The sequence below is a fragment of the Nestor notabilis genome, unplaced genomic scaffold (genome assembly GCF_000696875.1).
Source record: "Nestor notabilis isolate BGI_N333 unplaced genomic scaffold, ASM69687v1 scaffold6609, whole genome shotgun sequence".
Lineage (NCBI taxonomy): Eukaryota > Metazoa > Chordata > Aves > Psittaciformes > Psittacidae > Nestor > Nestor notabilis.
In genome coordinates, this window is record NW_009944022.1 from 963 (window position 1) to 24254 (window position 23292).

General features: G+C 43.2%; 1 protein-coding gene across 1 annotated transcript in view; it reads left to right on the forward strand.

Moving 5' to 3' along the window:
* Positions 1 to 5905: 5905 nt before the first annotated feature.
* Positions 5906 to 23292, forward strand: part of NFATC1 (nuclear factor of activated T-cells, cytoplasmic, calcineurin-dependent 1) — a gene marked incomplete at both ends in the record, with an annotated part of 63805 nt that continues 46418 nt past the window's right edge. The window contains one exon of the mRNA XM_010022226.1: positions 5906 to 6065. Coding sequence (XP_010020528.1) covers positions 5906 to 6065 — 160 coding nt within the window. The remainder of the gene's footprint in view (positions 6066 to 23292) is intronic.

Below are 23292 nucleotides of genomic sequence, written 5' to 3' on the forward strand. Positions count from 1 at the left end.
CTTTAGCCACTGTATTTGACTAAATACAACCTGAAATTTCCTGAAGACGTTTCCTTACTCATTGGAAAGTAACACATTGTAGTTATTTCAGGTGTCATCAGTTTAATCCAAGAAGTATGTTTGCTTGTAACACTTGAGTTTACATTAAATGTAGTGTTTTTTGGGGAGGAGGGAGAAGAGAAATGATTGGGTTTGTTGGTCAGGCATATGGCATGTATGAGGTCTACCACACCAAAAGAGGCTTCCAGGAATAGACACCCAGTCCCAGGTGGCTTATAAAAGCTCTCTACTGTATATTCTTATACAGTTCGTGTTTTTTTTAACCGCCAAAAGCCACATTTTCTTTAGCTGCAGTCTCTTCAACCTCAAAAATATAAATGTATGTTCTTGACCTCACAGGTGAGGGGTCGTGTAGTTTTACATATAGAGGCTTTAGTTTTCACCCAGAGTATGTATGGCTGGATACCTGTCTACCCATTGCTAAAGCACATTTGGCTTTTACCTGCATCAATAGGCTAGTTTATTTTTTGTGGATTTTTTGGATTCCACTTTTGTGAATGTGACAGTATTAAACTCAAGCATGCAAAAATTGTTCATTGAGGCCCTGAAACATATGATTTCCTTTAAAATTGTGATTTTAAATATTGCACATTTTTTCCTTCGATTTGTGCATCTTCCAGATGCTCTGATACTCTTGATTTTTTTTTCTTTTTTTTTTTTTTAATAATTATATAGATGTTTTGTTCCAGATTGTGGGATAAGGACAGCCTTATCTGGGAGAAGTTAGTTTCTCAAGAAATGGGGTTTTTCTGAAGGTGGGGAAAGGCACCAGCTATCTGAAGATGAGATAGTCACTGGCTCAGCAGCACCGGATTTGCTGACCTGTGTGTTCATGGCAAACTTGTGTGTTTATGGCAAGCCAGAGGAAGTTCCTCAGACAAAGCAAAGGCAGGACTGTCTGAGCAAGACCCAGTGAAATGGGGACTTGTGGCTGTTTGTTGGGGACTATCTCCTGAGACTTGTTAGTGTTAATTGAGGGGCATGGGAAGGAAGAGCCTGCAATGCCTCTAAGCTTTTTCTCTCTCCTGCTGTATTTATGCTGGATGGGAATATTTGGATACTTCAACAGGTTTGGTTTGCCACCACATAGCAGCAGCTTTTGATTACGTTAGGTTGCTGTACCATAGGCTGAAGACTGCTTGGAAGCCTGTCTCAGTTATCTGATTTGTTTGTTTGATTGATTGATTGATTTAATCCTCCCCACACTTTCTCCTGCCTGTTTTCCAGTTCATTCATATGCCCCTGTGAGCATGTTATTAATGGCCTTCCTTCACCAGCTCGTTTTAGCACCATGTGATTCTAAATTCAGAATGAGCAGAGACGCGATGCCAGCTGCTTGTTATCTCCATTCCCACAGCAATAGTTCCTTGTTCTCTCTCTGAGCTAACAAATGCAAAATTTCCCACGCAAATCGATCTCTGAATGTGAAATTTCAGGACAGTGGTGTTAAATATTATCTGGGAGTATGATGACGACTCGTGTTTTCACGACTTCAGCATGAGGAATTCCAGTGCACTGCCTGCGCTCCACCGAGGAGCTACTTGCTCAGCATGCCAGCAAAATACAGTCAAGTCTGGGGTGGGACACAGCATCTATTTTAACAGCTCACGGCCAGATTGCTCAATTGTCATACAGGAAATTGAAAAAAGATAAAAAAAGAGAGCAAGATCTCTCCACGTTACCTAATAGGTGAACTATAAAGCAGGTGTATTTTTTGTGACCGCTGTCAAGTTGGTGGACATGTAGGTATCATTGTTGTTTTCTTACTTGTCCAAAAAACACACAAGGATCTTTAGCAGGCATCTGCTTCAATGTGAGACACGGGTGATAAATAATATATTATAACCGTATTTGCATTTGGCACACAGTTGGAGCAGGGGCAAGTTATCAGTCTGGTAAAAGTTTCAGCAGCCCTGTGGTTTCTCTGGTTTATGTTTTTGTTTCCAAAGGAACACTCCCTCATAGAAAGAATACGTTTAGTGCAGGGCACCTGGTCTCAGCCACACTCCTTCTAAGTCACTTGCTTTACTTTGGGTGCTGAAGCACACTTACCGTCCTGCTCTTCCAGGCAGTGGCTTATGCTGCTGTCAGGCAGCTATCTGGGGTAGATGACCCCATGCTCTGGTAGTTGGCCAACGAGCAGGGTTAGTCCCTGTGTGAGATCAGCAGTTGTTCTGACACTTTTTGCACAGCAGCCTAGTTAAGGACAAAGATACTTGCAAATCTCTTTTTTCAGGTGGCCTTGGCCATCTAGTAGCTTAGAAAGTGTTACAGTAGTTTAATTCTCAAATGCATAGCAGTCATGTGAAAATGGGGCTTAAACACCTTTGCAAAGTTTAGTAGAAATGTTTGGCTTTGTTTCCTCCCTGTCTATATTCCAGTGTGCTGCTTAGTATCTTTCTTTTTCTTTTTTTTTTTTGGTAACTTGATAAATCTTTCTGCTAAAGGCAGAAGTCAGCCAGACTGGGTAATCTGTTTTTGATTTAATCATATTGTGTATCTGGTGTATGCAAAATAAATCACTATTCATCTGGTTTGTAATCTGATTTACATAGGACAGAGGAGGTACACTGAGCAAGTTTCCTATAGCATAACACCAGGTTTTGTGAACCCACCTTGAAACAACCAACCCTCATTACAGCATTTAGGAGGACTGCAGTTAGATTTATTATGGTGTTGAGAGGAATGGGACAGGTTTTCAGTTGGTGGAAAATTTGATCTGAGGGAAATACACCGATGTATATTTGATAGGAAGACTGTGTGAAGACCTTCTGTTTCTCTTCTTGACCCCTGTGGAGGGGCTTTTCTCCCGTCTCTGTGATGCTAGCTACATGAGGTAGTTTGGGCCTTTTGAAATTGATAAGGCTTATTTGCAGCAACCAGATTTGATTTTGCCACTACACCATTTGCTTGGTGACTTTTTCCTTTAACCACGTTTAGCTGCAGGAAATTAAGTGCATGATGAAGATAACCTAACATAGGAAATAGCTCTGACAGCCCCAGCCCATGACACTGTTAAATGCATCACTCTGCTTCCTTTATCAGGAAAACTGCCATTAATTGTCAATTTATGATTGGGCAGGTGGTATTTTGGAATTTCGATGATAGATTGAAGGCTAACAGCAAATTGTATTTTTATTTACAGGCTTTATTTGAGAACATGAATTTTACAACTCAATTTTACTGACATTTTCAGGTGCTGATTTGAAAGAATTTTGGTTTTGTCTTGTTTTGTTTTGTTTTTAAGGAGATATAATTAGTTATGAAACTACTACTTGCTTCCATGTGTCTTAAAAAAAAAATCCCTCTTCACTTAAGGGCTACATGCTGCTGGTCAGAGGTGTCCTGGTTAATTAAGTTTTTAAAATTTCTAATCTGATTGATGTTGTGTCCTCAGAAAAAAAAAAAAAAAAATCCATCAAGTGAAAATTTACTTAAAACCAGAAACATATGTTTAAAAATGTGTGCTGATCATCACCAGGAGAGACACAGCTGTTTTGTTCTGCTTTTTGTCATTTTTCATTAGTCAAATTTGGTTTATCCAGATACTTTTTTTCTTTGACTTTTTCAGACTAGCGTATGTGTACCTAACATGCTAAGCAAAGAATAGTGGCTACATACAATGTCCGGTTGCCTGTAGTCTTTTTCGCCATCCCATCACTCTTTATTGTGTCTAGTTGTGGAATAACCTCTCCTTGCCCCCTGGGTGGGTGATGGCCATTTCTGGGGAAAAGCTTTCACAGGAGCTCAGAACATGTAGCTTCCTGCCTCTAGCAAAGGCTGGGGCTCCCGTGCTTGAGGGGGGCTGCAGCCAAATTCAGGATTTGTCCCTGGCAGGGTCTTGCCTCTGCAGAGACTGCCCCACTGGCTCCTGCTGTATCCAGATGTTCATGGAAGCTGGGAGCCCTCACAGAGGCAACATCTTTCTTTTGGATGAGCTCACATTTGGGCTGAGCTGGGAGCTGTATGGCTACTTTCTTCTCTCTCCCTGTTATTTTTGAGGACGTTCCATGTCCTGAGGACCGTAGTGCAGAGTAGTTGGAAGTCTGGAGCCTGCGTCTTGCCAGCAAGCTGTGCTGGGGTAGCAATGGGTGCCGAGGGAGTGGGGATGGTCCTGGTCCTCACACAGGGCTGGGACTTAGTGGCTCCACCTGACCCCTGTAATGCACGTAGTGTGTGTCTGTAGGTGTTCAAATCACATGGCTCAGATTTATAAGCAGTGAAGAAAGATAATGTAGAGAAACTTGGCACCACCTGAAGTTGCATCATTGTATATGCACACGTGCAGTTGGCAGATATGAGTTAAATATGCCAATGATAAAGGGCTGGATAAGCACTTAAAAGATAAAACCAAAAATCCCTGCTGGTGCAAGTGGTTAAAGTCTCTGTCCTGCAGTGGGAGATAGCGAGGATGCTTTGGGGAATGTCAGAGCTGTAACACCTGAGGAGCTACAAGAGCGCTGGGTTAGCGTGTGGATCACTGGGATATTAAAATGAAGTTTTAATTCTCCAGCTGAATATGTGCTTGTAGTATACTCATCCAGTGTGGAAGCTCTTGTGCATCCTTTCCCTCCCAGCCAGCTCATTTCAGCCATGATTCACACTGCTCAGGCTGTCCTTGCACTATAGCAGTGAGGAGGGGAACCAGTAAATCCCCAGTGGTCAGCCTCCTTGCATCTTGGGCGAGAGCTAATTAACTCTTGCTTCTTCATCTACATGCTGCAGGTAGCCCTGGTCTGTAGCAACAACAAAGGGCCAGAGACCCTTACTTTTGGCTTGCTGGTTGTCTTGTCTGGGCTGATGGGAGAGAGATTAAAGTTTGATGTAAGAGGGCAGGGTAGTATGTTGCGGTTGTGCCATTTAACTACTTGTAAAGGCTTTTGACGGACACCTGGTGAGGAGAATCCACCAAAGTAAAGAATATATGCTAGGCATAAAATCAGTCTTTTCATTGTGAAGCTTTTTGCTTCGATTTTAAGATCAATGAATTTGTCTGTTTCTATAGTCCTTGTTTGTTCCTTTTTCTGCTTTTTACAACCCAAAGCATCAACTTGTCATTTCTTACAGCTGAGCTCTCCTGACTGTTTTCAAGTGTGGTTTTACACTGGAAGTGGGTTTCTAAGAATGACACTTCCCCACCATGCTGTCAGGCCTGCTTGCTTGTGTGATGGTAATGAGTCCTTAATATTTCAGTTAATTGCAGAGTCAATACAGGGCCGGAAGAGTGAGCTGGATTTTCTTCGGGCTTGTGCGTCATCTTTAGTAGGATTTGTAAGCAAGTCCTGACTTCAGAGCTTGCTCCCTTGTAGGGCATGAACCAGAAGGAGATAGGCTTCGCTTTGAGACTGACGTGTTTTGTGCTGGGAAGGAAGCTGGGAAATAGCTTTTTTCTTCTTCCCGCCCCCTGTAAACTGAGCAGATTTGTTGAAACCCATTAGATTCATTAAATGCAGAACTCCCCCAGAGCTGGTTTGGCATTCAATTTCACAGCAGAAATCCTCTTCCTTAAATTCCTCTGCATCTTTTCTGCCTATCTTTTTCCTTTTGGTTCACAAATCAATATATTAAGATATTTGTAAGCTGTGTCTTAACGTTTTTCCATTTTGGTTACAAATTGGATAGCATCTGGGCCATCAGATATGCTTGACCCATAAATCTTCATAAAATAACCATTACCTTCTGAATTACTTATGTCATGGCATTATCCACATTGATGAAATTTTAAATGTAAGATGGTGAAGGATGAACTGTGGAACATGGTCTCTAAAGTAATAGCACTGGATGCTTCTGGTTTGTGATAGTGTACTTGATGTTAATTTTTAATATGTTTTCCTTTCCCTTATAGCCCATCCCTGCCTGCCCTTGATTGGCAGCTGCCATCTCACTCAGGACCTTATGAACTGCGTATTGAAGTTCAGCCGAAATCCCACCACCGAGCTCATTATGAGACAGAAGGCAGTCGAGGGGCTGTGAAAGCATCTGCAGGGGGACACCCTATTGTGCAGGTACCAAAATGTGTAATGAGCAGCAGAGGTTGTTTATCTCAGCGCTCTGTGGGCAGCAACCTTTCTTCTCCAAAAGTGGGAAGTGTCAAGAGATTTTTCCTGTCCTCAAAGGTTACTGTGTGTGAGTGTGCCTTGAAGCATATTTAAAACATGATCGACCAAGCTTTTATTAAAAACAAGGCAAGAGCATCCACTTGCTCTTAGCAATGTGAATATGGTGCAAGCATGTTGCTGCTCTGTCCATGTACAACTAAACAAGTGTTCAGCTGGCAAGCAGTGACCGTGGACCTATCTGTGCAGTCAGATTCCAGACATGCAGTTTATACTGAAATCAGCTGGGGACGTGCCTCAGTACATTTAGTCCTTAACTTGCAGTTGGATCTAATCAGAGCTGTGAATGCATGTTGGAGGGCAGAGCTGTAGCAGTAATGTGGAAGTATGTTGCTGGTTTGGATGTTGCAGTGAATGCTGAGCAAAGCAAGGCTTTTTGGGTTTCTTCTGTTTAGTTCTGTAAACCCTTCCAGCCGCTCTGGAAAGTATCTGAGGTCTGAATCTAGTTTCATGAATTTTACTGAGCTCTTCAGTTACTGTATAGAAAGCATTTTAATTTAATAACCCTGTAAACTGACCCTTAATTCATTTATATGACTAGTCTCATTCATTTTTAAAGGACTTTTCTAGGGAGTGGGAAGAACAAGATTTAGTTGTTTAAAACAAACCTGTAGTGGGAGAGAGCCAACTGTGCCTGTCCTTCCTCAGCTACTTCTTTCTAACCTAGAAGTTAAACTTTAAGTGCCTTTTGTTGGGGTGGGACACCCTGTGCCGTGCAGCCCAGGTTTTATCAGTACCATGGCACCTGTGGGTGTCAGGGCACAGTCTGTGGGAAGAAGGCAGGCGCTGCCGCCCCACTCACACAGCTTGGTTTTATGCCACAGCTCTTCCCATAGGAGCAGCGGCTTGTCGAAAATCCGAATGGCTCAAGATGATGTACAGGCCACACGTGCAGGGCTCACGTGTGTTTGTTTATTTGCTGTAAAACCCTGTTAGCAAACATGTCGTTCGAAGGAATGATGTGAGTCTGAGATGACACTGGGCAGGGAATGCTGCTACAGAGTTTGTGTGTTCCTGTGGCAGCTGAAAAAGGAAAGTGAGGAGAGTTGTCAGCAGCCAACACAGTTTGCTCTTCAGCTCTGCCAAAGCTCATCAGTGACATAGGATTATGGAAGTCATCTGTTGAAAGACTAAAGGTTTTATCAGAACGTGTGTGCATGATACTAAAGAGGAATCTGTGGCAGACACGCTTGATGACAATTCATACCTATTCTGTTTGTGGCTAAATGCAAGGAAATGTGGATGGGGATGCATTAATTCGCAGTGGCCAGTGTTTAAAGTTTCCTACGTGCTTTTTGGAAAGACTGAATGTAATGCCAACATTTAATTGGACTAAATGTGTCCAGACATTTCCCTTCTCATCCCCTGTTGGGATTGAGCTTGCTGCTTCCAAACACAAACAAGTGTCAGAAAAGAGGAGAGGAAACTGCGGAAGGGCATGAAGGGAAAGGGGAGGAAGCAGCCAGTCCTAGTCCTGTCAATTGGCTCTACCGGTTTAATAAGGATTAATGTATTTTTCAGTCCTTTTATTTCAACCTGAACATCCTTTTCTTCCGAAAGAACCAAAGAACAGAAACATAAAGGGCCAGAAAAAGCTTCTCCATGCTGACATTGCCATCCCAGGCAAAGTTATCTGTTTGAGGAAATACTTAAAAGCTTCTGACTTTGACCAGAGATGGAAGGATGGATGGGTGGATGGAGGGATGGACAGATGGATGGGGGAAAAGTACTTCCAGAAAGAAAGAAAGTACTTACAAATACTTTTAATAAAAGAAATAGTAAGTACTTATAAAGAAAGAACTTAAAAACTAAGAGTACTTATGAATAATTGAAAGGAGGAGGAGGAAATCTAGGGAGTAACTTCTGATAAATGGGTGGCTGACAAAAGCTGTAAAGTTCACCTCTGAACCAACTTATTTCCAGATGTTGCAGGTGTTTGAGTCAGGTTTGATTCAGTCCACTATATGGCATAGAAAGAAGCCCAAGCTTCAAAGTTCACATCCAAATGTAAGCTTGAACAGTATCCGAGTGTCTTCAAGTGTGAAATTTTGGCTCATACTTTTCCCTCTAATATGTCTCAGTGTTTTCGGTTGTGTTGTCTCAGGGAAACCTGTCATAAAACTGCTCTGACCTCCTTCGCTACCCTTTTGTGTTGTGTTATTTTTTTGCCCCGTGTGGGCACTTAGGTCTTTCCTATGTCATTGCTTTGGAAGAACTTGTTAAAACTCTTACCTTTTACCTTCAACAAGAGGAGAATGAAGAACAGGTCTCTTCCTCCCTTCTCCGTTTCAGCCCCCCTCTTACAGCATCTTGCTTCCTGAGTCAGGAGATTTTCTTACACTAATACCTCCACATATCTGTAGAGCACGCTAAGGCAGAGAAGTAAATCCAAAAATTATAGGAGGCTCATGGCACAGTTCCCCAGCAAAATTGCCAGGAGGTTGCCTTCTCTGCAGCTGGAGTCTGTTTATCTTTTTGTTCCAGGCAACATTAGCTTCTTTGCTCCTGCTCCATCTCCTCTTGTAGGAGGTGGAAGGTCTGAGAATCAAAGGTTTCCAAGGCAAGCATGCTGGCTTGGTGTGGTGTAGGAGGGCAGGAGTCTTTTGTGGGTGTGATGTAAGTGCAGGGTTGGAGGCTAACTTTTTCCTTGGCGCTCGCAGCTCCTCCAGGCTGGTGGCTTTTCTCTGGAGCTGGAGAGGGACACATGGAAAGCTGAAGAGCTTTGCACTGGGACCCAGGAGCATGCTGAATACCACTCGTGTATAAGATTCCTCTCTTCTTCCAAACCTGACCCTGGGAAAGGGCAGGCAGTGCTGAGTGTGGCAGGCTACTGGGGGGGTTTATGCTGACGTGTGGAAGAGGCAAACCTGGTGGGTACTGGCAGCTGCCCACAGCATCAGAGTCTTGCCCCACCTCGGTGCTGGAAGGTGCCACTCACTCCTTATAATCTCTCCATCATCTGCATGGGGCTTGCTCACTGGAGGCTCTGCAGACTGCCTCCCAGGAGTATTTCATGCCAGAAGGATTTCTTATGGATTTTTTTCTGTGAGATGGCTGTGCCTTCTCTTCTGCACTTAGGAACAATACAGTTTTGAGTGCTTCAGGTTGCCTGTGAGGGCTGAGGAGCCTGGTAACAAAATATTCCTCTCTCTCGCATTTTGCCTTTGCCTGTTTGGGTGTTTCGCTCACATGGTGGCTCCAAGCCATCGCTGTTCTCGATTGCTAAACCCATTGCTCACTCCCATTGAGAGTGGGATGAGCTGGCACACCTAGCAAGCTAAAAATGCTGCAGAAGATTGGCAAGCAAGCGGTGCCGGGGAGCGGTGCTGGTGAGCTCACAGCTGGCACCGGCTTTTACCCCTTGGCTTGGGGAAGTATTTTCTGAGTTGTCGTTGCCTTTGGTGATTTCAGACCGGGCTGCTCCCGCCTCTGAGTCAGAATGGGGCCAGTGCCCCAGATGGCATCAGGTGTTAAGAAGCTGCATGCCCTGCCAGGTGAGGGTGAAACCTGTGACCACTTCGGGGAGCAAAATCATGCCTGTTAGCTTCCTGCTGGCACCTCCTTGTTTGCAGTTCTCGACTAGAGTGAGGATTCCTCTGAATGAAACAGGATGAAGTGAGACTTTAGAAAACTTACGGAGTTGGATAACTGCAGCCATATTTTAACTGAAGTGAATTTGATTCAAAGGGTTTACATCCTTAAAAAGGTCCTCCATTTGTACCTATCTCCCATTCTTCATTTTGAGAGTGGTGGTGAGAAGTTGCACAAGATGGGGTTTACATTCCAGCCAGTGATGGCTCTGTTTCAGCTGCAGGTAAGTAATCTGGCAGATAAAAGTTTGGGCTCCCTGGGGAAGGATGGCACCAGGTTATAAATATATGGTCTGTAGATATTCTAATTAATAACTCATCTTTGGAATAAGTCAAGCACTTTGGCTGACTGAGATGGAATTTTTACAAGCAGGGTGCGGTGTATGTGTGAGATAAAATCCAAATACTCAAGAATGTTTAATTAAAGGGTATGATGTACTCCCATAGAAGGCTGGACTAAATGGTGAAAGAAAATAGTCAAACTCACTGAATAGTTTAGTAAGCACTTTAAAAAGTCACTATTATTACTCATTCTTTTGACGCAAAATATGCCAAGAATTTTAAGATCACTCTTGATATGAGGTAGATAAATTGGTTAGGAAAAGGGAAGAAAAGAGGTTGTAGGGGTTTTCTGTTTTTGTCTAGGTAACTGGTACTAGCCAGAATTTGTTTTCCTCTTGGAAAAATAAGTTAATATTGAAGACACAGTGAATGCTGCTTTGCCTTTCACAGTATCACTTTGCAACGAGGTGTAGAGGTTTGTGTGGCTTGTGTGCTCCAACAGAGAATTTGATCTGAGCCTCTAAACAGATGAACTCCCTTATTTTGCAGGCAAAACACAATGATTTGTCTGCTGATTTACATAGGCAAATTGGTGTCTGTGCCAGGAGACTTGCTCACAAGAGTTGGCTGTGTCGTACCTGACAAGATCTCAAGTACGCACTTTATGTCTGATTGTCAAAGGCCTTGAGGCATATGTTGGGATTTTAAAATCCCCTAACGACTAACACGGGTCAACCTCTTCTCTAAAGCAGTTGTTGTCTTAGTACTTTTGTACATCTCCACATCACCATAATTAGGCACCAACATGCCTCTGAGCTATTTGTGCACCCAGGTAACACATGTTATCATTTGCTTCCCATGAATCAGCTGGGTTTGTTGCTTTTGGATAACAAGCTCAAGTCCACATCCAGGTGCTGGGCACTGCAGGTACCTATCAGAGTCCTTTCTCTTTTCATCTTCTGGACTTGAGAGCTATGAATACTTTTGTAAACCCCTCGGGGAATAGAAAGCCTTGTGATCAAACTATTGTAACTTCAGGGGCAGCAGGCAGTCCAGCAAGCTGCAAATGCATTCAGGTTGGAGCTTTGTGTTTTACATCACAGCCTCATATAGCACTTTTCATATAGCACTTCTTATGCACCCGGGTTCACAAACAGTTAACAGTGTGAGGTAGTAGGGTTGTACAGTTAGACAGAAGGCAAGATGGGAAGAAATGGAAAGCTAAAGGAAAAGACTGGAAAGAGGCATTCACCATTGATGACAGGAAGGAGATGAAAAGGTAAGGAAGCTGAGAGGAAGGCTCTTCCAGACAGAGTAGAGCAAGTCCTTCACAGCAATGCTCTGATGCTGCACAGCAAGAGTGAGCCCATGGTTAATTTAAGTACATGGTATAGGACTTCTTGTATACGTGCAGTGTGTACATAAGTAGTTTTTTTTGGTAGGGGTCCGCCAGTGCTGCTAGTTTGTTTTAGACAACGGCTGCCACCATTGCTAGGTGAGTCAAGGGAACTGGAAGGATAGTCGTCCCTGGTGGGTCCAGCTCATGGCTGTCTGACACCTGACACAGCAAGAGAGGTGAATGTGGTAAAATCATGTTAGCCTTTTTCCCCGTATCTCTCTGGGTCTATCAGAGCTGAGAAAAGAGCATATTCTTGATAGTAAGCAGTGATTCAACTTGTCATGCTGTAGTGGGCTTCCGCTCTGTGCTGCTCATAAGTTCTTTGATAGCGTCATCCTTTTATCCAGATGGAAATATAATCCTTTCTTATGGTGAGGATATTAAGACATTGGCAAGCACCTGTTAGCCAGGTTGCAATTAATAGCACAAAGTCATGCAACCATACAACAAACCAGACAGGGAGCCTACATTTTATAGCCTTGTTTTAGACAGCCAGTACTTAAGAATAAATCTAAGCTGAATGGCTTTCTCACTTCTTGCATCTGTATAGTTAAAGCTAACCTAAAACTAGCAGACAGATAATCAAAACTGAAAAGTAGAATGATTTGGCAGATGTTTTAAGGCTGCTATTGCTTCTATAAATCCAACAAATGGAACAAAGCCCATTGAAAGCTTTTTATCACAGTTTTTCATCATTAGGAAATTGTATTTTGGGAAGGGGAGAGTTTCTTTGTTTTGGTATTTCACGTAAGTTGGTCCCACAGAGTAGCTCCACAAGCACAGCCATATAGGTAGCTTATGGCTTCTCTGAGAAGGGTTAAGTCCAGAAGGGAGCCATTCTGGAAAGTGTGCTGCTGTCAGATGGTGAAGATTTCATGACCCTGAAAATGCAACTTCATCTCTGATCTATGAGCAGTCCTGGGGACAGGCCTCTGCTGTTTGGTGCAACAGCCCTCTCCAAATGAAAAATGAATATTCCACCAGCCAGCGCTTGGGGGATGCACTCTGCTCTCCTTTAAAAATGATACCTCTCCCACGCTTGGCCTGATGAATGCCACAGTACATATCCCGGCTGTTAGGATGCTGAGATGTTCAATCTGGCTTTCCAGCCTGGAGGATTTAGCTCAACACCCTAGCTTTCCCTTCAGTTTGGACTTGCTGGCTGCTGGCAAAGCAGAAGTTAGTGGTGGCCTTGAGGGACAAGGGGGTGGAAAGTGTTCCCGCTCCGCCACTGTTGCTGTCTCTGTTCCCTTGGGAAAGGGGATGATAATATAAGCTCCCGACTTTCGCTTTCCTTGTCCTCTCCTGGTTTCCTTTCTGCTGCATCCTTTGCGACAAGATAGTTGGTGGCATTGCTCTCACTCTGTGGGGTATCTTCTAGCTGTCCTCTGGTGGTGGTAGATAAGGCAAAGACCTTCAAGGCTAGACCTAGGAAGGAAGCACAGGAATCCTCCACTGCGCTCAGAGACATCTTTCTGCTTCTCTTGTTGGGCTGGTTTTGGTGACTAGCAGCACATGCACCCTGAGTGTCTTGAAATGACATGATGGAAGTTTCTGCAAGACCCAGAAAGACAGAACATACATGTAGAAGCCTTTTTTCTCTTACTCCTCATTTACTTTGTCCTCAAGTCTCATGCTGCACTCTATACTTGGTGAATTGTTCGCAGTGTGGACACAATTTTTTCTGCACATTGTCTGAAAGGGCAATTCATCATTATTTTGGAAGCATACCTCAGAAATGTGTATCACTGCTCTCCAAGGAGGAATCAGGACTCATCCTCGAGTGTTTGATTGCCATGCTTTTTTTTGTCCTTTCCATCCCTTTTGCTCCCTGCTTAATAATGCATCACCCCTGCTAAAAGTTGCAGATGCCGTGTCTCTCGCTCTGTCTCTAAATTTTCTTTCTAGAAGTTGCCATTCCCCTATCCTCCAAGCAAGATAAGACAAATGCCCTTTTCCTTTGTTTTTCTACATAACTAATAAAGTGCAAGTGTATCTGTGGGCCTGGGGAGTATCTGCCAGTGGATGGTGTTCAGTGAAGATGGAAACAACAAGATTAATGTAATCAGCAGTTGAAACGGGTGATTTCTTTGTGGTGGTGTGCTAGGAAAATACCTGCACAAGTCACAGCAGCCCAGCAAAGGCATTTGTGGTACTGCTAATGAGGCTGAGGCAGATGTGCTTATGGAGCTGAATGTGCCCAGTTCCTTCCTTTATACTCTTTGTCAAGATCTGCTAGAGCTCAGGAGCCCATAGTGTGATCTGTTCTCTCTTATAGTTCTTTTTTAAAAAGGTGTTAGAAAGAAACAGTTCAGCTTAAGTGATACAAGAAGAGAAGTAACACAGCCACTGAGATTCCTTAGGGTTTTGGCACATTTGAAAGCTTGAAAAATTGTCATAATGTAAAAACAAAAAATGGCAATTGCTTAATTCATGCTCTAACAGATCTTCGTCTTTTGGAACATTATTCAAATGGCTGATCTAGTCATGTTAAAAAGTGGCCCCTGCATCTGCGTAGGGATTGCTTCTCTCACAAGGACAATTGGTGGTGGCAGTGATTTTTTTCTCAGTAAATTTGTGGTAGAAGCACACTTCCACTGAAAATGCACACATCAGGGGGAACACTTAGAGGTGATAAGAGTCACAGCATCAGAAGACCTCAGTTCTTCAGACCTCTGAGCTTCAGGACCTCTTCTTCCTCTTTCCCAGTGTTTGAAAAGGAGCTGCAGATGCTTCTGGTTAGCCAAAAGAGGCTACCAGTAGTGCTACAAATGGGTACTCACTTTTCTAAGGAAAAATACAACATGAGTAGACCTTTTGTCTGCCTCAAATTACGAGACCTCAGTTACAGAAAGAAACCCAATGCCAAACCAAACCGCATTCAAAGCAGTATTGGGGTGCTTCTGAAGTCAGTGAGCTTAGTCTGCTTAATTCAAGCGCACTGTGAGGAGTTTGTTGACTCTTTGTCAATTTAGCTGTTTTCAAGAAAGTAAGATGGGTAATACGTTGAGGACTAGGTTCAAAAGGGCTTTACAGGAAAGTTCAGATGATGTGTGAGGCTGTGGTCTGGGCATGAACCACAGTTGTTACTTGAGTTAGTTTTGGTTGTAGTTGAGAAGACCTACTCCAAAGTTACCAATCAGCAAATCTGCCCCAGACTTGTCAGATTATTACATGTTGACATGCACCCAAAAGCTGAAATGAAACACGGTTAAAATTAAAATGCAGCTTTACCAGAAGCCAGATGCTTCATTATGAGCTGAGCTAACCTACCTGCCAAATACTGCTAACCTGCATGAGGCAGGTGATTAATTTTTTACAAGTCTTCTTTGGCAAATAGACATCTGTCCTCTATTCCTAAAAGTAATATCTCAGGGCAAATGATTTTTTTTTTTTTCCTTCTTGGTAGTCCAAATTGCATAAAACATACATAGCGTGGAAATGATATCATGTGCATTCTGTATGAAGATATACTGTGGCTTAGTTTGTATTCAGATCACTTTCACATCACTGACTCCACTGGAATAATTTCTGGGTTTATGCTTTTTTTGTATGTAAGAAGAGTAAAAAATTACATCCGTAACATACCTTGTAATCTGGAATGTCAGTATACGTGGTTATAGTATAGATTTTCCATTTTAATCAATCATTGTTCCAACTAACAGGCTGAATCAGTGGAAAACATGGTGTCAAATTACTCAGTCGCTCTCCTGAAGTACGTTGCAGCTTTCATTATGAGCAGGGGTTTATCATTTCTTTCCTTGTGAAGAATAGCTGGAGATCTTCTTTGATACATGCCGCAAAAGGGAGATGATCCCTTAACAGCATCTGCTATATACGTACACGTAAGTAAAGTATGTTTCATGCTGTCAGTGCAGTGAAATCAAATAAACTTTCTCCTCCCTCCACATGTTTAAGAAATAATTTAGCAGGAGTTGCATATTTTCACTGAAACAGTTGAAGCACGCTAGTGATCAGTTTACTCACACATGGTAAAAATAATACAGGTTGCAGACAGATTTTTAATACAGTTTTTAAACACCTGTTTTTAATGTTTCAGTACCCAATAAAGTGGAGGAACTCCTGCTTTTGGTTTGCATGCAGACATTAGGCACATTATGTACACTGGGATTTAAAAGTCTACTCCCTAGGTTTCAAATGCAGCCCTGTTCAAAACAGTAAACAACACTTGCAGGTACAGTGTGAGTATGTTTTTGGGAGTTCCTTGGCACTTAAGTTACAGACACTAAAGTCCCCCTCAATGAGTTTTGCTCTTTGAGTCACTGATAACACAGTGTTACTGCCAAGTGTGAATCCTGGCAAAAAACCCATCATCCTCACCAGAAAGGGATTTCTTCCCTTGCCACTTGCAATCCTACTTGTGTAAAAGTACTTCTGGTGCAGTTGTCTGTAATGTAAGGGGAAAAACATTAAAGAGATTGAGAAAAGTGATCTATTACAGCGCAACAGTCCAGTTCTGTGTAATGTAAGGGGAAAAATATAAAAGAGATTGAGAAAAGTGATCTGTTGCAGTGCAACAGAGCACTTAAGTACATGCTTAAATTTTCATAAAGTGGGACTAAATATTGAACATGTGCTTAAGTTTTCTACCAAGCAAAGATACATTGATCAACTGGCAATTTATTGTGTCACTTACTGTCTCTCAGGCTACTCAGCTGCAAAATCTGGATTAAGACGCTTTCACTGCCTTGCACGGGTGTTATAAGAGATTGGGTGTCACACGTGAGCATGTGGGGCTGCCAGCTGCTCAAAAATAGCATGAAGAAGGGAAGCAAGTAGCAGAATCTGTGTTCTGTTCTTGCAGACCTCATTGCAGCCTTTCAGGAGATTCATTAAGTTTTCCATCTTAAAAATATGCACTTTGGGCATTGGTTGCAGGTTGCCCATGTGTTGCTGCTTCCTTCTGGTGGTTTTTAGAGGAATGCTGTTAGCTGGATCCTCCTTTGCCTCAGCCTTCTGTCCCTTTGGTTTTGGAATCCCTTATGATGATCGCATGTTCTTTTTGTCCCGTCACTATTGTGCATGCCTACATCTAATGAGAATGAAGCCCCTGTGTCTCTGAAGATTTTACTGGATGTCTTGGTAGCAAGTTGGGCGTAATGATACTAGAGCCAAGCTTCCCATCACCATCCAAAATCCTCTCATTACTTTCCTCTTTCTTTGGGCAAACTGTACCTTTCTTCATGTCATTTAGGTCTGTAATTTAGACCAGTCACCAAAGTCTGCTATTTTTAGCTGATTCCTGTGCCTGCATCAAAATAGCAGTATCAGCGTATCATGTGTGTTCTGTGTAGGACATGGATACCCGTATTTGTTGTACTTAATGAGCTGCACATTCCCGTCCCCTTGGCTCTCTGTCTGTGAAAGGACAGTGGCTAGTGTTTGGGAAGCCCATAGCACATTGTGGCTATACAGATAGACAAAGAGCTAGAAGGGAGTGGATTGGAAGAGAGATCATGTTTTGTTTCTGAGAGCTGCTCAGAGCTGAGCTATGCATGAAGCTTGGGCATAGCTTGCGCACAAAGAGTTAGTCCCGAGTTTTCATCCCTCTCTTAGCATCTTCACTGAGGCCACTGCTTGCTTTAGCACTGCAGCCCTAGGTGAGTGCAACATGTCAGGGTTAAGAAGCTTGAGCAGGGCTTGTACAAGGCTGCCTGTGCTTGCCTGGGGCTAAAACTACCAGCCCCGTGGCTCTCCTGTGTGTGTGCACTGGGATTTAATGCTTTGCTTATGAGCCCAGGGCAGAGAAGGGGATGCAAGTGACCGTTTTGGATGAGGCCAACTGTTGCATGGGGCACATCCAGTGCATGGGGCACTGGATACAGCTGAGGGGTGCTGGATATGGCCATGCTTCCACCATCACCAACCCAACCCCCCACCCCGCCCCGCAGATCATGGCCTGGCATGTTGTTGTTGTGATTGCTATGGAAATAATTTCAATATGTTTTGTAGTTTTGAGATGCTGTGTCTTGCATTGTTTGGCTGGAAAGCTGCTTGACTGGTTTTAGAGGGTGGCTGTACATGCACAAACACTAGCTGATTATTTTTTTTTTTGTGGTGGAAAGTAGGAGATTCACAGCATGGTTTTAATTAGAATCGCTCATTTAGTCTTTGACTGCAGTGTGTTCTTTAGTTGAAAGATAATTTAATTTTCTTTGTTTTGGAAGATTTTTGTGCTTGTCTGTGTGAAATGTCTTTATTTACTGTGCCTCATTGTGCTTTGTGCATAGCTTTGATTGTGAGGAGAGTCAAAAACAGAAACTTCCCTGGGCTGTATTATTTTCCACCTGCTGTGGCTTTTAATACAGTCTCATTGCTATATATGTACCAAGTGCCTGCACTTCTAGGAGAAAAACACCAGAGAAAATTGGCAAAGCATGCAGGGTTAGATTTAGCCGTAAAACTCACTGACTTGAAGAGGAATAGCATGTCTGGAAATGTGAAGAGCTGACAAACTGTAAGTGATATGGGTCAGTTTGGATCTTTGTTTTGGAGAAGTCCACAGATAACACTTGTTGAAAAAAGGCAAACCCCCCCCAAATCATGCTGTTCTTCACAGAACTCTCTATTAGGATCTTGTAACACCTCCTGTGCTGTGGAGAGTATTTCGTCTGGTTGAAACACAAAGCAGCATGGAGAAGTCATGTTTACATGTATAAAAACGCCTAGGTAGTGCTTGTCAAATCAGAATTAAAAAACCTACATCAACTGTGTAAATCTCTCTCCCCATCTATGCAGAAATTCATAAAATGGCTTGAAATGTGCAGCTTTTTTTTTTTAAAAAGTACAGATGGCACTTATTAATCAATAATCCTTAATAATCATGAAATAATTTTCCAAATGGCTTTCAAATTAACTTCTGCTTCACTTGCAATGATATTTTCATTATGTGGGCCTTATAGCTCTTCCTGTGCAGTAATACAGTATTCTTCAATAGAGACTCACGTATTGCTACTGAATTTGGAGTATTATTGACTACAAAATGTAGTCACAGAATTTTACACAAACTCCATCCGTAGCTGCAAACATGAGCTGCCAGGGACAAACAAATTTAGACCACAACTTGCAGGCACATGTGCTAGTATCTAGGTACACAAGTAATCTCAAGCACATGTCCTGGACACATCAAAGCCTCATTTTCTAATCCCTCCCGGTTGTGAGGAAAACCTTAAAATATGTGAACTGACATAGCCCCACTGCTGGCTGCAAGAGACCTAGTTGAAATGGAGGCAAGTTGGAGAGGTTTTGCAAAGAGCAACACAATACAGTGGCAATGCTGGCGCTGGGCTATGGCTCTGCAGTTCTGCTGGCATAAATGAAGCTCCTGAAACTCTCAGCCCAAATAGATTTTACACTGGTAGTTGCTCTAACCACAGGGCAGCATTAATCTAGAAGCCCAGCCATAATAGCAGATGTTTTTAGGAAAATCATCTGATAAGTAAAAGCATTCTTTGATTCCTCCAGTGTGGAGTAAAATAGTATAATTTATTTATAAAGAAAAATGTGATGGAATTTGGCCTTTAGCTTCTCATATCTCCAATTATTAGTGGATGCTCTTTTCCATTTTTGTGTTACAGAAGTACGCAGTATATGTTTGAATTTAACACAGAAATGAACATTGGCAGGAATAGTGCTTGGGATTGTATTTTTATTTTAACTTGTACTTCCAATTTTGAAAGAACAGCAACAGCAGTGCCACCAAACATGTACCTGATGCTGCTCCAGAATTTCCAGTGCACTCCAGAGCTAATGTCTGGAGGGCAGCTGGGAGCGGGGTGGGTTGCTGCAGTCTTCGCATGTAAGTGAGTTGCTCCATACTGCACCTCTCTTCTGAGGGAGGGAAGGGATTTTAATCCCATTTCAGGTGTCGTGAGGGAGGCTGCTGGTGGAGCTGGTTAAGTGTCTGTCTCCCAGCTGGGACCACCACTGCCCACCCTGGGTTGCAGCTGGCTCTAAGTCCAGGGTACAAGAGGCCCGCAAAATCAGTGTAGAGAAGCTGAAGCACTGAAGTTAAGCACTCGTAGAATTGACTTTGACCTTTCCCTCTGGGAGAGGAAAGGGCTGCAGATTACTACCACTGAGGTTGATGGTCTCATACCCCTGCTGGGAAAAGCTGTGTGTGACTGCCCGACATGCATGATGGTGAAGTGCAAAACTTGGTGCTTGTAGTGGGTTCTGCCACAGTGGGAGGCTTCTCACAGAAGCTCTGCTCTGTGCCTCTTTGGGCAAAGTGCAGTGTGCCTTTCTTGCAGCACTGCCCTGGGTTTGTGGAACACTCATGCTTTGAAATGTGGCCTGAGCTGGTTACAGGACAAGTCTACCTTTTAAGTTTATTTGGCTAACCATAGATGCCTACCACTGAGCTAGTTGGCTTAGTTTCTCTCTGTAATCAGAGGAAGGCTTGTCAGTATAGCGTTTGGGGAGCTATTAATTTTATTCTGATGTGAACATCTGAAGCAGCTCAGGTAAGTCACACCTTCAGAGTGCATGTCTCATTTTGCTGGCTGCGAAGACAGCCAAGGTGACTAGACCCTGTTGTTGCCCAGCCTGCATGGGTTAAAGTTAGGTGGTGTGAGTCACTTGGCTTTTCCTTGTTTCTTTTTGACTTGATGTGTTGTGTGTAATTATGTGTAACTGGGGCCATCAGGCTTTAAGATCATACCAGTTCACAAAGACCAAGGTTTACTTCTTAGGTTAGATACCCAAGTAAGGCTTGAGTATGATGGGGAGGAGCAGTGCCCTTTAAGACTTCAGCATTCCTATCTCTGGCTTGGGACTTGACCCATGCCAGACCCTTGTGTTTGAAGTCAGCAGGTTGATAGAGATGCTGTCTTGATTTGGGTGTAAAAACACAGCTCTTGGTCACTGGCACTCATTGTACCTCCCTAAGGAGAAAGTGTTGTCCTCTGTGTCCTCCTCAAATCATGCACCGGCCACAGCAAGGCATCATTCCTTTGCAGCAGCAGATAAGCTACTCTATAAAGCTTTTATTGGCAAGTTCTGCCATTAATATTTGCAACATTTTATTTGGCTTTAAACGGTGTTGTGGTATTGGCTCGTCAGTATTTGGATGGAATTCTAGTGCAACAGCTGTTGCTAAATAATGTTACTCAACATGACAATATTTAGAATAATTAATTGAAAATAGTGCATATATGTTGAGAAAGTTTATCTAAGAGTCTTTCCTGCTTGTTTTATTTAGTTGCTGTTGGAGATCACACATCTTTCAGTTGATCTTAGCCATTGTGGCTTATTATGCTCCTTGGTCAGAGTCTGGTCTGTTGAATCTGTATTATTTTGGTAAAACAAGTGACATCAACCAGTGGCACCACCACTGTTCTCAAACAACTTAGAGTGTGGAATCCAGGCTCTCTGGAATTTTCACAGGTTAATCAGACTGTCTTAGAGGTCAGAAGCTTGAAGTCGAGCTATCAGATATACCTGACCTATTTTTATTGCTGCATTAAGATGCTTTCCGTGGCAGGCATGCTCTCAGATAAAACTGCACCGTAATCAGAGCTGTAGGACCAGGTGGATCAAAAGTGGTTTGTGGAAGGAGAGCAGGACCAGAAGTGTGTGGTGAGTTGGCAAAACAGCACTGCCCTTTTCTGCTTTGACACAGGAGGCACAAATAGCATGTTTATGAATCTTGTGCATGTGATGACAACACTTTCTGGGTGTTGAAAAATGGAAGCAGAACCTGTACTGAGGAACATACACATGTAGACAGCATGTTCTGACTCCGAAGAGTAAGGGGTTTACATTAATCTGCTTTAATCTGGAGGTTGGAACTAGATGGTCTTAAGGTCCTTTCCAACCCTAACTATTCTATGATTCCCTGAAGAACGTGGATGTAAATCACATGAGGGTTGGAACCAGAGGGCTGGGAAGCACTACTTTTTCCGTAGTGAAGAAAGGGTTACCCAGCCACATGGCACAGTTACTGTCTTTTATTTTATAAGAAGACTGAAGCACAAATTGATTAAACATAGAGGAGGCTGGAAATACGTAAAAACTTGTTATGAAATTTTCTCTGCTCTAATCAAGTCATGTATCTGTGATGAAGCAAAAACTATCTGGCAGAGCTAGAGATGGGAACTCGGTCGCCCTGTGCCCAGCTCCTTCAGCCACAAAGCCATCCTTGCTCTGCGCTTTTATAAAATGCATTCAAATGCTTTCCTTTTAATTCATTTCTACATTAGAAAAAACCCCAAAGACAGAGGTACTGTGAAATTTGGAAGCCATCAGTACTTATGTGACCTGAAGAAGAAGCAAGAAGGTTTATTTCAGACCCTCAGACAGCCTTCCCTCCCGCTCCCTCCTTCCCAAACACAGAAAGCAGTCAGGGCTTGACTCATGGACTGTCTGATTATAATAAGTCCCACTTGGGATACACAACTATATAGCATGCTAGTGCACTACGTGCTTTGTCTGCCTCTGTCATTTCGTTTTCAGTTCCTGCTCTGTGATGTGGCCTTTGACTCCAATGGCTAATTGAATAGCAAGATGTCCTACATAAGAAGTTTTTTGTCTTTTTAAAGGAGATCTTGGCAAAGAAAAATCAGAGAAATTAAGAATTGGAAGTGTATTTATAGTAATTTTCATGGCAGCAGAACAGTAAGTCCAATATTCATGTTGTGAATACGGCTCAGTATTTATAGCTCTCCAAATATTTACAGAGATAAAGCCTTTAAACATAGCCCCAGCTTTCTGTCTTCAGTAGCAGTTTAAATAAATGTCATTTGGATAGGAGTTTAGGGGGATTTAGGATTTAGGGGGAAAGCAAGCATTTCTGATCTAATACTGTCTCTGTGGTGTCTATGAACCCCAGCGGAATTTTGCCTGGAACTGTGTTGCCCCGGTCCCATGTGAACCAGTGTTCATATTCATGTGCAGGAAAAGCATCTCAAAAGCATTGCCCCTAAGCAGGTAACCCCTGGATGTAGCTGGGCACCCCGTTGCCCTTGAATTTGCAGGGGTGGGAATTCAAAGTCATGCAGTTACTGCAGTACTGAGCCTGCATGCAGTAGTGAGCCACCGAGTGATAATGCAGCATTCAGGGCTGGGGGGTGTCTCAGTTTGGGGAAATTGCCATTGGATATTGGCAGTGGTGCTGTGCCCTGGCTGGGATGGGCATGGGGAGGGCATCACGCCCATCCTGCTTGCGCTGACGGCACCTGACACACACCCGAGGATCCCAGGCCAGCCTGTGCTTACCCACAAATGGGAGCTTGCTGGATGCAAGCAGTGTGTCAGTGGCATGACGAAAGGCAGGATCACAAGTATAAGCTTGCCCGGGGTATCTGCCTAAGAATATGTAATAAATTCCTATTGCAGTGCTGCTGTGATTTTTTTCTTTTAACTCTTACGTGGTCATGGATATGACTGCCCAAACTGAAAGCTGTTACGGATTCTGAAGGCTAATGTTTGAGTGGAAACTGAATAGATTGACGGGTTGAGTAGTAGACTGGTAGTAAGGAGGGCACTATTGCATTGGATTTACCCCTAGACCTGGATTTTTAATCTGCGGTTTACAGAGCCCCTCTCTCTGTTGTCAGCCTCCATTTACTCAACAGCAATTTGAAAGCCTCCTATGCTTCAGCTTCATATTGCTAAGGATCCCATCCAAGTGCAGGCTGCTAGGGTAGAGAGCCCCAAAAGATCACCCATAGTGGCTGTGCTGTAGGACAAGCTATGCAGGGGAAAAGTGGTCCTAACTCATGAGCGTCAGTGGTGACCCCCCTGGGAGAAGCATGGGACTGTTCACAAAGAGGAGAATTTCACTTAAGCGGGCTGCCTTGTGTGGGTGCCACCTTCATCCTTC